The sequence below is a fragment of the Eretmochelys imbricata genome, chromosome 3, assembly GCF_965152235.1.
Source record: "Eretmochelys imbricata isolate rEreImb1 chromosome 3, rEreImb1.hap1, whole genome shotgun sequence".
In the NCBI taxonomy this organism is placed as follows: Eukaryota; Metazoa; Chordata; order Testudines; family Cheloniidae; genus Eretmochelys; species Eretmochelys imbricata.
In genome coordinates this window covers 65,670,463-65,685,464 of record NC_135574.1, presented here as the reverse complement: position 1 = coordinate 65,685,464, position 15,002 = coordinate 65,670,463, and the positions used below count along the sequence as shown (strand labels likewise).

The window sequence follows — 15,002 nt, the reverse complement described above, 5'->3', positions numbered from 1 at the left end:
TTGTATCCAGGCATGAGCGGAGACTCAGGACTGGAGGGACAGGATTTAGATCCCCTCCCACAGGTGCACAAGGGCCAATGAGTTACCTGAGCCCCATGGGCCCACCCACCAGCTCAAGTGATGCCTTTCCATCCTCCAACTCTCAAGTGATGGGGAACTCTTAAAGAAGCCACTACCCTTTTCCCCCCTGCCAGTCTCAACATAAGACAATAAGAATGGCCCTACTGGGTCAGATCAAAGGTCCATCTAGCCCAGTACCCTGTCTTTTGACAGTGGCCAGTGCCAGGTGCCCCGGAGGGAATGAACAGAACCGGAAATCATCAAGTGATCCATCCCCCTGTCGCCCATTCCCAGCCTCTGGCAAACAGGGGGATAGAACAGAAGGCTGGGCAGCGTGCAGTGAAGATGTACCTCTAAAGGAATGTCATCAAGGTTCGGAGGCCTAAACTGGAGCCTACCATCTTTCTTTTAGGCTGAATGTGTGCGCGTATGCCCATTATGCTGTCCTTCCACTCTACTGCATTCTGATTTTGCTAAGCAGGTGGGGTATTAAAACATACTATACAGAAGTGCTCTCTCAAATGAGTTCTGAAAACAAAGCTTCTCGAATATTTTGGTGCCATCAACATGGTCACAAGAACAAAATAGGCAGGCAGAGTAGAAGGGTGGTATAATATCTGCACTGACAAAACACATCCTGGAACGGCATAGAAACAAGCACCCTGGATTTGTCGTCTGTTCCGCAAAAGATGATTGATGTTAGAAATTGTGCTGCTCTGGCTTCTGAATAGGCAAACGTTTTAGTATCAGCTGAAAAGTATTTAAAAAAAAAAATCTCCTTTTTTTATAGTAGGTAAAATTCTGGGCAGTTTAGCCTTGACAGTGTCCCCTTTACAAATAACTCAATAGAAGGGACCATCACTGTAATGGGAAAAACATTTGATCAGCACATCACATTGCTGTCACACTCTGATCAGACTCACTCTTGGTGCGGTGCTCCTGTCTTCGTCAGCAAGGTCAGCACAAAGAACATGAAAATGACAAAAACTGCCAGACCGACCCAAAATCCAATCACAATGGAATCTGCAGGAGAGAGGTAATAAATTAATTAGTGTTCCACCTTCACTTGTAAACAGGTTCCATTCCACATAATGTGTCATGACTCAGAGTTCAGAAAGGCTTTGTTTCTTATTACAAGACACATTCAACATCCTGACCGGTCAATGTACCGGGCACTATGTCTCTGGAAAAAGCCAATGGATATAAAAGTGACTAATTCAGCATCAGATACATCAAGCATGCACAGCACTGAATGCAGAAACACTGACTAATTCAATTAGAGTCACCTTGTCTTTGATGCAGTACCTTATGTGAAAATCATCATCTATAATTTTTAGAAACTCTGATGATGTTTTACTACTGACAGCATCCAAGCACGGATGTCTCTCAAACTGAAGTCCCCCGTAACACCACCATTTTTCTTCCCACACAAGTACTTGCGGAGTAACTCAGTGTTCTCTGGTTTGATCTGATGATCTGTAACAAACCCCACACTAGTACCCTCTCCTGGGCTTTGTTAGTTGGGACATTGATCCACATACACTCAAGAACGTTCAGCTCGAACAGCCACATCTTGTTCTTAAAACAGCTTGTTCTAAAGTGGCCTACTTAATCACTGTGGTGGATCTGCCACTTTGAGTCTCAGTTAGATGATCCAGATGTTTTCCAAAGCCAAAGACGGGGCAGACAAGTGTTACTGTCAGTATCACTGTGGATCTCCCCAAGAAACAGAGCCAGTGTCCTCCAAGTTTTGTTTGGATGTCATAGGAATATAGGATTTGCTATACCAGGTGAGGTCAGAAGTCCACCTATTTCAATATTCCCTCTAACAGTGTCCAGAACCAGATGTTTCAGAGGAAGGTGCAAGAAACCGACAGTGAACGATAACCTGTCCCATTAGGGGATGGCCTATGGCCTGAAGCATAAAGGTTTGTATCCCTTCTAAATTTTATCTTTCTTCCTTTCTAATGTAACAGAAGTTGTCAACCACATAAATGTTTAAAGCCTTTTTGGAATAGTACTAAGCTCTTGGCCTCAATGATAGTTAGTGGCCATGGCTAGATTCTGAGGTATCCCTCAGCACTGCTTGGCTCAGTGTGAGGCATATTAGGCGTTCTACTACATTTCTCTCCCTCCCAGATCCTCAAGGCAGGCTTTGGACTGTTATAACTTGTGCAAACTGAAATGGGTACCGCAGCCCATTCTGCCAGCCCAGGATCGCTAGAATTCAGTAGAAAACAAACATACCAGGAGGACACCACAACTTTGTCAACAACCTTATTCCTATAGTCACAAAGAGACTGATCCAGTGACTACTGAAGTCAATGGGAGTCTCTTCACGGACTTTAATGAATATTGGACCTAGCTCAAAGGCCGCAGCACATACACACACAAAAAAATCTTCAGCTCTTGCAGCTGTTAATATCCCCCTAATGAGTGGCGATATAACCAGACTCCAGTTCCATAGATTTTAAATACAGAGGGAAAAAAGAAGGAAAACAGACAAAGCATTAACAGTACAAGCATGACTTCATATAAAAAAGTGATTTCAAACTGAATTACCTTTCGGAAAATGATGAATATTTATGGAAACCTAAAGCTGCACAGTGGTTAAAATACAGGCGCCAGTTGCCTGGAGGATTTCTACATACACTTTCCAAATTTAATTGGTAGTTGAAAAAAATACATTGTTCCCTTCACCCAACTGGGAGTAGTGAAAAGTAATGAAATACTAAATAATTGCTCTACGAAGCCTGCAGGGCTTTCAATTGCATTATCACTATGGGATAGGATTTTTCCTGTTTTACTAGATATTCTCCCCTTTTCTACTCCCCCAGCTACACCACACATATGCTAGCTAAGCCATTTTAAAAATGGAGGACCTCCCCCTCAATCACACAAAAAGAATTCAAGTATATCATAGCCACGACCCTTACCTGCCTTCCCTTACATCCCTTTACACTCTCATAACACCTTAAAAGCTGTAGAATTCCATTGGGAAGACTTCACCCACAAGTCTCAAGATGCAGAGAGAATGAAAGGTTGTTCCAAATTTGCTTCTTTATCTGCATCTGCCAGAAGTCACAGTGCTCCTCCACTGACTGCTACATCTTGACACCATGAACCACATATACACAATTTAAGTGACTAATGGCCAAATTCTGTGTTCAGTTGCACCAGTGTAACCTCAGTGAATTCACTGGGGTTGCACTGATATACCAAAAGTTGAATTTGGCCCTATATTTTAAGGTGTGTGAGAAAGCCTGGTCACTTAGCATCTTTTAATAATTTGTAGCAGAAAGTCCGAACCAACTGACAGATACATATGCTAGGAACTAGGAAATTAAAATTAGAGACAAGTCCAGGCTTCAAGGTTCAGAGCTGGCTTTGAAAGCCATAATGCTCAGAAGGGTTCCAACCCAGTTCATTACAGAGATGGGGCTATTGATATTTGAGTGTTGGTTAGAATTCCCACTTCACCACCTACTAACGTGCAGGTGTTCTGAGATCCAGGCTTTTGTCCTGGGGCCCATCTTTAATTAAAATATTTACTCCTTTTGTTTACGGTTTCACATTTTTCGACCCCTGACTCAAGGGTTAAGTTCCGCCTGCATTAAGGAGTCATAAGGTAGCTTGCATTAAAAGGGAACTGCAAGACAGACATCTTAGTTAAAAAGGCTGATAAATTTGGCAGTCATCAAATTAACAGATTTTTTTGAGGGGAAGGAGGGAGATAATGGGATTGAGTATGTTTGAGAGCTTAAAAGCACCGTTACTGGAGGTTATAAGAGAAAACACTTAGCACGCCCTACAAAAGGAACTGGCAAAGATTTAATCACACCATTGTTACCTCCCACAATTTCTGCCTAACTGCTACTACCTTGAAAGAGGACATATTCCTTATTAGCATTAAACAGATTCCATTAAACCATTTGCAAGAACATTAGTAGTAGTATCCACTGTTATTAGTTATTAACAGCTACCTGGCATGAGGGTGATCGTGACTTGTGTTAATATATTCCGTGCAAAGAACTAACGTTTAATTCCATATTGTTTTAGACCACAGGTAAGCAAATTGGCAGACATACCACAGTTGGCATCCATTTTTCATAGTGTAATGCTCCAGGTTATTCAAGTATAGCCTATCTGCTAATAACGTCAAGGTTTCTAGATTAATTTGGCTATGATCATTGTTTGGAATCAAGCACATTAGTATGAATTCAATATATAACTGTTCCCAACATGTGTCTCCCCCTTCACCAAGGGATAACTAGCTCATTGTAACCAGCTCCAACAGCCATCACTATTAATAAACTAATGAGGAAAGAAGACAAGTGCCAGGGGAAGCATTAATCCAGTCCGCTCTCTAATTCTTCTTAAGGTAGTGGTAACTCTGAAAACTACTCCCATTTACTGGGACATCCTGCAGCACCACCTTTGGTTGTTTAAAAAAGGCTGGGGTGTTCTTTGTTGTTGTTTTGTTTTGTTTGGGGGGTGTAGGGGAGCGGTTGGTGCTTGAACTGTCCATATAAATCCACCTTTGGGCAGAGACCAACACTGGGAAGATTTCATGCTGAAATGTGAAGCTCTGTCAATCTGTTTCTTCACTTCAGCAGGTGGGTATTGTAGTTGTACCCACCTGCTGAAGTGAAGAAACAGATTGACAGAGCCAGAAGAGTACCCAGAAGTCACCCACTACAGGACAGGCCCAACAAAGAAAATAACAGAACGCCACTAGCCATCACCTTCAGCCCCCAACTAAAACCTCTCCAATGCATTATCAAGGATCTACAACCTATCCTGAAGGACGACCCATCACTCTCACAAATCTTGGGAGACAGGCCAGTCCTTGCCTACAGACAGCCCCGCAACCTGAAGCAAATACTCACCAGCAACTACATACCACACAACAGAACCACTAACCCAGGAACCTATCCTTGCAACAAAGCCCGTTGCCAACTGTGCCCACATATCTATTCAGGGGACACCATCACAGGGCCTAATCACATCAGCCACACTATCAGAGGCTCGTTCACCTGCACATCTACCAATGTGATATATGCCATCATGTGCAAGCAATGCCACTCTGCCATGTACATTGGTCAAACTGGACAGTCTCTACGTAAAAGAATAAATGGACGCAAATCAGGTGTCAAGAATTATAACATTCATAAACCAGTCGGAGAACACTTCAATCTCTCTGGTCACGCGATTACAGACATGAAAGTTGTGATATTACAACAAAAAAATTTCAAAACCGGACTCCAGCGAGAGACTGCTGAATTGGAATTCATTTGCAAATTGGATACAATTAACTTAGGCTTGAATAGAGACTGGGAGTGGCTAAGTCGGCGCAAGTGGTGTTCTCGTCCATCCTCCCCGTAGAAGGAAAAGGCTGGGGCAGGGACCGTTGAATCATGGAAGTCAACGAATGGCTACGCAGGTGGTGTCGGAGAGAAGGCTTTGGATTCTTTGACCACAGGATGGTGTTCCATGAAGGAGTGCTGGGCAGAGACGGGCTCCATCTTACGAAGAGAGGGAAGAGCATCTTTGCGAGCAGGCTGGCTAATCTAGTGAGGAGGGCTTTAAACTAGGTTCACTGGGGGAAGGAGACCAAAGCCCTGAGGTAAGTGGGAAAGCGGTATACCGGGAGGAAGCACAGGCAGAAATGTCTGTGAGGGGAAGGCTCCTGCCTCATACTCAGAATGAGGGGCGATCAGCAGGTTATCTCAAGTGCTTATATACGAATGCACAAAGCCTTGGAAACAAGCAGGGAGAACTGGAGGTCCTGGTGATGTCAAGGAATTATGACGTGATTGGAACAACAGAGACTTGGTGGGATAACTCACATGACTGGAGTACTGTCATGGATGGTTATAAACTGTTCAGGAAGGACAGGCAGGGCAGAAAAGGTAGGGGAGTAGCACTGTATGTAAGGGAGCAGTATGACTGCTCAGAGCTCCGGTACGAAACTGCAGAAAAACCTGAGTGTCTCTGGATTAAGTTTAGAAGAGTGATGTAGTGGTGGGAGTCTGCTATATACCACCAGACCAGGGGGATGAGGTGGATGAGGCTTTCTTCTGGCAACTCACAGAAGCTACTAGATCGCACGCCCTGGTTCTCATGGGTGACTTTAATTTTCCTGGTATCTGCTGGGAGAGCAATACAGCGGTGCATAGACAATCCAGGAAGTTTTTGGAAAGCGTAGGGGACAATTTCCTGGTGCAAGTGCTAGACGAGCCAACTAGAGGGGGAGCTTTTCTTGACCTGCTGCTCACAAACAAGGAAGAATTAGTGAGGGAAGCAAAAGTGGATGGGAATCTGGGAGGCAGTGACCATGAGTTGGTTGAGTTCAGGATCCTGACATAGGGAAGAAAGGTAAGCAGCAGGATACGGACCCTGGACTTCAGGAAAGCAGACTTCGACTCCCTCAGGGAACGGATGGGTAGGATCCCCTGGGGGACTAACATGAAGGGGAAAGGAGTCCAGGAGAGCTGGCTGTATTTCAAGGAATCCCTGTTGAGGTTACAGGGACAAACCATCCCGATGTGTCGAAAGAATAGTAAATATGGCAGGCGACCAGCTTGGCTTAATGGTGAAATCATAGCGGATCTTAAACATAAAAAAGAAGCTTACAAGAAGTGGAAGGTTGGACATATGACCAGGGAAGAGTATAAAAATATTGCTCGGGCATGTAGGAATGAAATCAGGAGGGCCAAATCGCTCCTGGAGCTGCAGCTAGCAAGAGATGTCAAGAGTAACAAGAAGGGTTTCAGGTATGTTGGCAACAAGAAGAAAGCCAAGGAGGGTGTGGGCCCCTTACTGAATGGGGGAGGCAACCTAGTGACAGAGGATGTGGAAAAAGCTAATGTACTCAATGCTTTTTTTGCCTCTGTCTTCACTAACAAGGACAGCTCCCAGACTGCTGCGCTGGGCATCACAACATGGGGAGTAGATGGCCAGCCCTCTGTGGAGAAAGAGGTGGTTAGGGACTATTTAGAAAAGCTGGACGTGCACAAGTCCATGGGGCCGGACGAGTTGCATCCGAGAGTGCTAAAGGAATTGGCGGTTGTGATTGCAGAGCCATTGGCCATTATCTTTGAATCACAGAATATCAGGGTTGGCAGGGACCCCAGAAGGTCATCTAGTCCAACCCCCTGCTCGAAGCAGGACCAATTCCCAGTTAAATCATCCCAGCCAGGGCTTTGTCAAGCCTGACCTTAAAAACTTCTAAGGAAGGAGATTCTACCACCTCCCTAGGTAACGCATTCCAGTGTTTCACCACCCTCTTAGTGAAAAAGTTTTTCCTAGTATCCAATCTAAACCTCCCCCACTGCAACTTGAGACCATTACTCCTCGTTCTGTCATCTGCTACCATTGAGAACAGTCTAGAGCCATCCTCTTTGGAACCCCCTTTCAGGTAGTTGAAAGCAGCTATCAAATCCCCCCTCATTCTTCTCTTCTGCAGGCTAAACAATCCCAGCTCCCTCAGCCTCTCCTCATAAGTCATGTGTTCTAGACCCCTAATCATTTTTGTTGCCCTTCGCTGGACTCTCTCCAATTTATCCACATCCTTCTTGTAGTGTGGGGCCCAAAACTGGACACAGTACTGCAGATGAGGCCTCACCAATGTCGAATAGAGGGGAACGATCACATCCCTCGATCTGCTCGTGAAAACTCGTGGCGAACGGGGGAAGTCCCAGATGACTGGAAAAAGGCTAATGTAGTGCCAATCTTTAAAAAAGAGAAGAAGGAGGATCCTGGGAACTACAGGCCAGTCAGCCTCACCTCGGTCCCCGGAAAAATCATGGAGCAGGTCCTCAAAGAATCAATCCTGAAGCACTTACATGAGAGGAAAGTGATCAGGAACAGTCAGCATGGATTCACCAAGGGAAGGTCATGCCTGACTAATCTAATCGCCTTCTATGATGAGATTACTGGTTCTGTGGATGAAGGGAAAGCAGTGGATGTATTGTTTCTTGACTTTAGCAAAGCTTTTGACACAGTCTCCCACAGAATTCTTGTCAGCAAGTTAAAGAAGTATGGGCTGGATGAATGCACTATAAGGTGGGTCGAAAGTTGGCTAGATTGTCGGGCTCAACGGGTAGTGATCAATGGCTCCATGTCTAGTTGGCAGCCAGTGTCAAGTGGAGCGCCCCCGGGGTCGGTCCGGGGGCCGGTTTTGTTCAACATCTTCATAAATGATCTGGAGGATGGTGTGGATTGCACTCTCAGCAAATTTGCGGATGATACTAAACTGGGAGGAGTGGTAGATACGCTGGAGGGCAAGGATAGGATACAGAGGGACCTAGACAAATTGGAGGATTGGGCCAAAAGAAATCTGATGAGGTTCAATAAGGACAAGTGCAGAGTCCTGCACTTAGGACGGAAGAACCTAATGCACAGCTACAGACTAGGGACCGAATGGCTAAGCAGCACTTCTGCGGAAAAGGACCTAGGGGTGACAGTGGACGAGAAGCTGGATATGAGTCAGCAGTGTGCCCTTGTTGCCAAGAAGGCCAATGGCATTTTGGGATGTATAAGTAGGGGCATAGCGAGCAGATCGAGGGACGTGATCGTTCCCCTCTATTCGACATTGGTGAGGCCTCATCTGGAGTACTGTGTCCAGTTTTGGGCCCCACACTACAAGAAGGATGTGGAAAAATTGGAGAGAGTCCAGCGAAAGGCAACAAAAATGATTAGGGGTCTGGAACACATGACTTATGAGGAGAGGCTGAGGGAACTGGGATTGTTTAGTCTGCAGAAGAGAAGAATGAGGGGGGATTTGATAGCTGCTTTCAACTACCTGAGAGGTGGTTCCAGAGAGGATGGTTCTAGACTATTCTCAGTGGTAGAAGAGGACAGGACAAGGAGTAATGGTCTCAAGTTGCAGTGGGGGAGGTTTAGGTTGGATATTAGGAAAAACTTTTTCACTAGGAGGGTGGTGAAACACTGGAATGCGTTACCTAGGGAGGTGGTAGAATCTCCTTCCTTAGAAGTTTTTAAGGTCAGGCTTGACAAAGCCCTGGCTGGGATGATTTAATTGGGGATTGGTCCTGCTTTGAGCAGGGGGTTGGACTAGATGACCTCCTGAGGTCCCTTCCAACCCTGATATTCTATGATTCTTAAGTCATTATGCAAGGTAACCTATTTCCCCTTGTTTTTTCCTACCCCTTCCCCACCCCCCGTTCCTCAGACGTTCTTGTTAAACCCTGGATTTGTGCTGGAAATGGCCCACCTTGATTATCATACACATTGTAAGGAGAATGATCACTTTAGATAAGCTATTACCAGCAGGAGAGTGGGGTGGGGAGAGAAAACCTTTTGAAGTGATAAACACTCATTTTTTCATGGTCTATGTGTATAAAAACATCCTCACTGCATTTTCCACTTTTATGCATCCGATGAAGTGAGCTGTAGCTCACGAAAGCTTATGCTCAAATAAATTGGTTAGTCTCTAAGGTGCCACAAGTACTCCTTTTCTTTTTACTTTTGTCAAATATCTAGTCTTTTAAAAAATAAAAAACAATTGAGTCATAAGGGTCTGACAATGACAGTAGGCACAGTGAAGCATGCTATAATTAAGGCTGAAACCCAAGTTCAGGTATAGCCCTCTCCCTTTAAAGGTGTTTATATTCCCTGGAAAACAAGTTTTGTTGGACACTTTGGCATCCATCCACCCAGGTACTTACATGGCCCTCAACACTGTAATACCAAAGCACCTACTCTTATCTAGATGCCCCTATGCACCCACATTAATGTTGCTTTTGTAGCACATGGGTGTGCCCATTCCGAAGCTTTTCCTGCAGTGGGCAAGAACCTAGTGCATATTTTACCTCTGTAATACAGTCCTGTAGCCTTAACATTCTACCTGTCTTGCAGCTGATTTCCTGGCCAGAGGGCGAATTCTACTGAATACAGATGAGTTGCCATTAAAACCTTCATGCAAGACAGGTAGGTAGAACTTTAAGCCTCTAGGACTTTTCTCTACACAGCCGTGTCAGAGTCATTGAGAATTACAGTATGACCATGCATTAGTCAGATTCTGTAAAACCAGAATCAAGTCCACTGACTAGACTTTGTATGTTTCCCAGCTGTACTACCTTGTATTTGTTCAAGTTGAAACTCATTTTATTTCTAACCTCTCCGCTACACCTTTATATGATTCTTTTTGTTTGAATTGCTGGTTGACAACTCTCACATCAGTATAATATGGGACTAAGAATTTTGTTCAGCCCACTCCAGATCAAGATGTTAAATAATAACAAACCTAATGCAGATCTCTGCAATAGCCTACTATACAGCTCCTTACATTGATATATTCCTATTTATCAAATAATGTTTCAAAATAGGTTATACAGGAAGACTGTAGAACACATAGGACATTGATTCCATTCTGATTAAAACTGCATAAATATGAAATACATGACATGTCATACTGATTCAGCATGCTGCCTGAAACGGGCTGTTCTCCTTATCCCCCACTACTTAATTATACTTACAATAGTTTATAGTGAATTTGATCCTTCTGACTAATGACTAAATACAAACCTATGGTTTGTACACTATAAACTGGTTCTAAAATTTAAGAAGTTCCCTCTATTTGTTTTATATCATTTATTTATAAAATGCAGTGCAGATTATGATGCTGACATGGAGAACGGAAACAAGCTGACACTGCCAGTATCTTTGACACAAGCCACCAAACAGCTTTCAGAGGGAAACATCCATCACTACCAGTAAGCCCGATCTCTGTATTCTATTTCCATCCCCTGAACCCTTGAGACCCATACACACTTGTTTGATCTTTTCTTATTTACATAGACTTGTTTTAATGCTCACCACTATTAGCAAACATATAATGATAAAGGTCTCACCTGAAAGAATTTTCTAAATTGGTTTTAAACCTTTTAATGGTTTTTCAGATATATTTTAACAAGAACAAAGCAGCCATGTTTCTTTTCTTATCAGTGAGAACTTTTTTTTTCTCCATAAAGCAACTGGATGTTGCAGTGGATCATAAAGCATGGGGAAATTTCTATTTGAACCAAAGAACTGGTATCCAGGATATCCCAAACTACTGATACGCATAAGAAAAAAAAATACTTCAACAAAGAGAAATCAATGAAGCTATTAATTCAAGGAGTTGTGTGTGGGATAATCAATTCACAGAAAGAGATTTTTGAAAAGCTATCCATTAAGAATACAGGAACTTCAAAGCATAGAATACAGAACTGCCAGATAGGACTTACATTTATGAGCTTTCAGTCCTTCGAAGGAAACTGGTCCGTACTCATAGTACTCATACTCCCAAGTGTAATCAGAGTTAGACAAAGCCTGCTGAGATGTTCGGTTGGAAATTAACCTATGGGCAGACATCACTAACCTGTACAGACATAAAATGTGAACACAAAACATGTTAGTATATAGAAATATTTCTAACACTGTCTTTATATGTTTTTATAATCATGCGCCATCTTTTGGCTTTCCCCCTCCTCTGTCCCTTTCATAAGCAATGCCCCACCCTTGCATAAAGGGCCATATCCCACCTGTTCCTTTCAAAGCCAATTCCACCACTCCTTCAGATAGAGCCATCATGTTCCATCCCATTCCTTCCCTGCCCTATCCCTTCTCCAGGCAAATCACCAACCTGCGTAGAGCTTCCTTTTAATAGAAAGGTGGAATATATGAGGATCTCCACAGAATGTTCCTATTAACACACACAAGTATCAGAGCACATCACTCAGACAGAACATGCCTCCCCTAGGCCGAATACAGTAAATACAAATGATCATCAGGAATGGGAGTCCAGAGGTTTAGGGAGTGTCATCTTATGGTATGTTTACATTACAAGCATTACAGCGGCACAGTTGTGGCTATGCCCCTATGGCAGTGGTGGGCAAACTACGGCCCGGGGGTTGCATCTGGTCCTCCAGGCGTTTTAATCCAGCCCTCGAGCACCCACCGGGGAGCGGAGTCTGAGGCTTGCCCTGTTCCAGTGCTTGCCCCGCTCTGGTGCTCCAGCTGGGGAGTGGAGTCTGGGGCTTTCCCCATTCCATGCAGCTCCCAGAAGCAGCCGGATGTCCCCCCTCTGGCTCCTATGTGTAGGGGCAGCCAGGGGGCTCCACACGCTGCCCCTACCCTAAGCGCTGCCCCGCAGCTCCCATTGGACAGGGAACCACAGCCAATGGGAGCTGCAGGGGCAGCACCTGTGGACAGGGCAGCGCGCAGAGCTGTCTGACTGTGCGTCCTCCATGTAGGAACCGGAAGGGAGACATGCCACTGTTTCTGGGAGCTGCTTGAGGTAAGCGCCCCCCGGAGCCTGCTCCCCAAACCCCTGCCCCAGCCCGGATATCCTTCCTGCCCTCCAAACCTCTCAGTCCCAGCCCTAAGCACCTTCCTGCACCTCCAACCCCTCATCCCCAGCCCCACCCCAGAGCATGCACCCCCAGCCGGAGCCCTCCTGCACCCTAACCCCCAATTTTATGAGCATTCATGGCCCGCCATACAATTTCCATACCCAGATGTTGCCCTCGGGCCAAAAAGTTTGCCCACCCCTGCCCTATGGTGTGGGCAGAGAGACAGTTTCTATCACTGTCGTAAACCTACCCCCTCAAGAGGCAGTAGCTAGGTTCTTCCATCAATCTAGCAGTTCCTACACCAGAGCTTAGGAACTGTTCACACCTCTGAGCAATGTAAACAGGCCTACCTATATTTTAGCGTGGTGTAGACCAGGTCTCAATTGCACCAGACTTTGTTTTCGGTAGGTCTCTACAACAAAAAAAATATAAAATCAAGCCTAATAATCATTCTAAAGGAAAATTTCTGATCAGTTCTAAATATTGTGGAGTGGGAGAGGAGTTTCTTCAGATGGGGAAGGAAAAAGTCCTTTTTTTAAAACAGGTTCAGTTTTCACATTATGGCCCCAATCCAGCAAAGTGCTTATTTTAAACACTTGAATAGACACATGGAAGTCAAAGTCCAGCATGTGCTTTAATTGCTGAATTAGGCCCTTTGTGTATTTTGTAATTTTTTGCCTCGTGCAATAGATAAAACAAAATAAAGTGAGATAGTCCCTTTAAAACTCACAGAGGTGCACATTTTAAAGAAATGTACAAGAAAGATTATTTTGTATTTTAACAAAAAGATCTGAAAGCCAACTCTCGTCATGATAAAAAAAATGATATAATCTGTAGACTTCCAGAGCATTAATTCAGTGTCGCTATTCCAAAGAAAGTTGGCACTCTGTGTTCATTTTGATATATAGCTCTAATAGTAAGCCATGTATGATTTTAACCAACATAAGATTCCACTGGTTTTAGGAGCTAAAAACTGAATCCAAGTAGGGAGCTGACTCATCTTTGAAATAAATGATATAATCATGAAACCATGATTAAAATACCATGTTTTAAATGGAAAGAGATTTTAAATCGTCATGCTTTTACTGTAAAAAAAAATCCTTTGGTCAATCATTCATATTTGCTGTACTGTTTTGGTGCTATTTTAAAAGCAAATAAGCTGAAAATAATTCATACACTGCACAAAAGATTCAATAATGTATCAAAGATTTAAATTCATGATCCATCCTTTACTCACATGGACCAGTTGCTTTGGCTTCAATATACTGCTTGTATGAGTAAGGGTAGCAGGACTTAGTGCTTACTTTGGCTTCAATCCTCCAATGGAAATCAAAAGGGTTCCACATGGGAGTAGAGGTTTGCCTGCATGCATCGCATTGCAGGATCAGGATAGTACATTGTTACAAGTATGTTAATTGTTCTTTCAGTTTTAGGTAATTTCCTACAATAAGCACATACTGCAAAACAAAGCACAAAGAGATAGTTGCCTGCATCTATTCTAATAGATGAGACTTCTACTAAATTTCTGAAGTGTTAAGAAAAAGGACTAAGCATTTTTAAGGGTTATACAGGAATAACAGAAGGAACAAATGTTTGTTCAAAAAACCACCCCACTCATCTTGCCAAGCGTAAGCTTTGAAAATGCGGCAAACTTTCCATCCCTGAGATTCTCACAAACATGTCTGCATCACAGATCATATTGTATCACCTGGCCAAAAATGTCCATATTCAAACAAGCACTCCCTTATAATGATGCACATGTTATTCTAATTCTGGGTGATGAGAAGTATCAGTGGATCATTGGGAACCTCAGTTCCTTAGTCTCGGTACTTTTTTCTTTAGATTTAGACGGGAGGGAAATGCAACTTGCTGAATCCAAAAGAGCAGGAGGATAGTGAGTGGGCAGAATAATAGCTACCCCTCAAAAATGCTGGAGACAGTGCACGTTCTGTTCTTTCATGCCAGTCAGGTAGACTGCTGTGCTCTCTCCCCCCCTCTTGGGCCACAACCAGAGATATGTTCACTATGCACCATTCTCACTGAAGTTACGGAGAGGAAGGAGTCTCAGACTCCAGCCCAGCTTGTATGATGTGCTACAGAAGGCTATCAGATGAGAGAGAGCTGCAAGATGGCTTTTGCTTTCAGGAGGTGACCCATGTTCTCTCGCTTTGCTCATTTATATGCATTTTCACACACTATAATCCTTTCCATCTTCCCCAGTATTTTTTCCCCTTTAGTTCCCTATAAACTCCAGCATGTACAAACTGAGAAAGAAAAAGCTGCCAAGATTTATATTTTAGCATGGAGCATAAGGATTCGCCCAAAAAAGGGGATATTTAAAGAATAAATGTCTGGCCCTGTAATAGTTTTTTGGTCAAATAAAGATGCAAGCAGCTTGCCAAGAAAATGTTCCTCTTGATCATATTTCTGTGTAATTGGTATCCAAATTCCACTCCAAATGCAAATATTAACCTTCATGAACAGCTCAACTGAACATCAGAGTCATTTATTTTTCTTCGTTAGCATTTGCTTGCTTTCATCTTTCATAAGACAAATAAGTGCAACAAAGTGAATTGGCGTAAA

General features: G+C 43.6%; 1 protein-coding gene and 1 long non-coding RNA gene across 3 annotated transcripts in view; one reads left to right on the top strand and one right to left on the bottom strand.

Annotated features, from left to right (window-relative positions):
* The window catches only part of LOC144262675 (uncharacterized), a 34,528-nt gene extending 23,728 nt beyond the window's left edge, over nucleotides 1-10,800 (top strand). Inside the window, exons 2-3 of the long non-coding RNA XR_013345587.1 lie at nucleotides 9,943-10,014; nucleotides 10,695-10,800. This is a non-coding gene — a long non-coding RNA (uncharacterized LOC144262675). The remainder of the gene's footprint in view (nucleotides 1-9,942; nucleotides 10,015-10,694) is intronic.
* The window catches only part of MRAP2 (melanocortin 2 receptor accessory protein 2), a 35,964-nt gene that overhangs the window by 8,259 nt on the left and 12,703 nt on the right, over nucleotides 1-15,002 (bottom strand). The window contains exons 2-4 of one of the 2 annotated variants that reach the window (XM_077812767.1): nucleotides 12,770-12,831; nucleotides 11,313-11,446; nucleotides 984-1,083 (exon numbers count right to left, since the gene is read on the bottom strand). In XM_077812767.1, the coding sequence (XP_077668893.1) occupies nucleotides 984-1,083; nucleotides 11,313-11,439 (227 nt within the window). In that variant the 5' untranslated portion in view covers nucleotides 11,440-11,446; nucleotides 12,770-12,831. Of the gene's footprint in view, nucleotides 1-983; nucleotides 1,084-11,312; nucleotides 11,447-11,609; nucleotides 11,665-12,769; nucleotides 12,832-15,002 lie in introns of those variants that run through there. The other variant, XM_077812768.1, reaches the window with a different exon arrangement.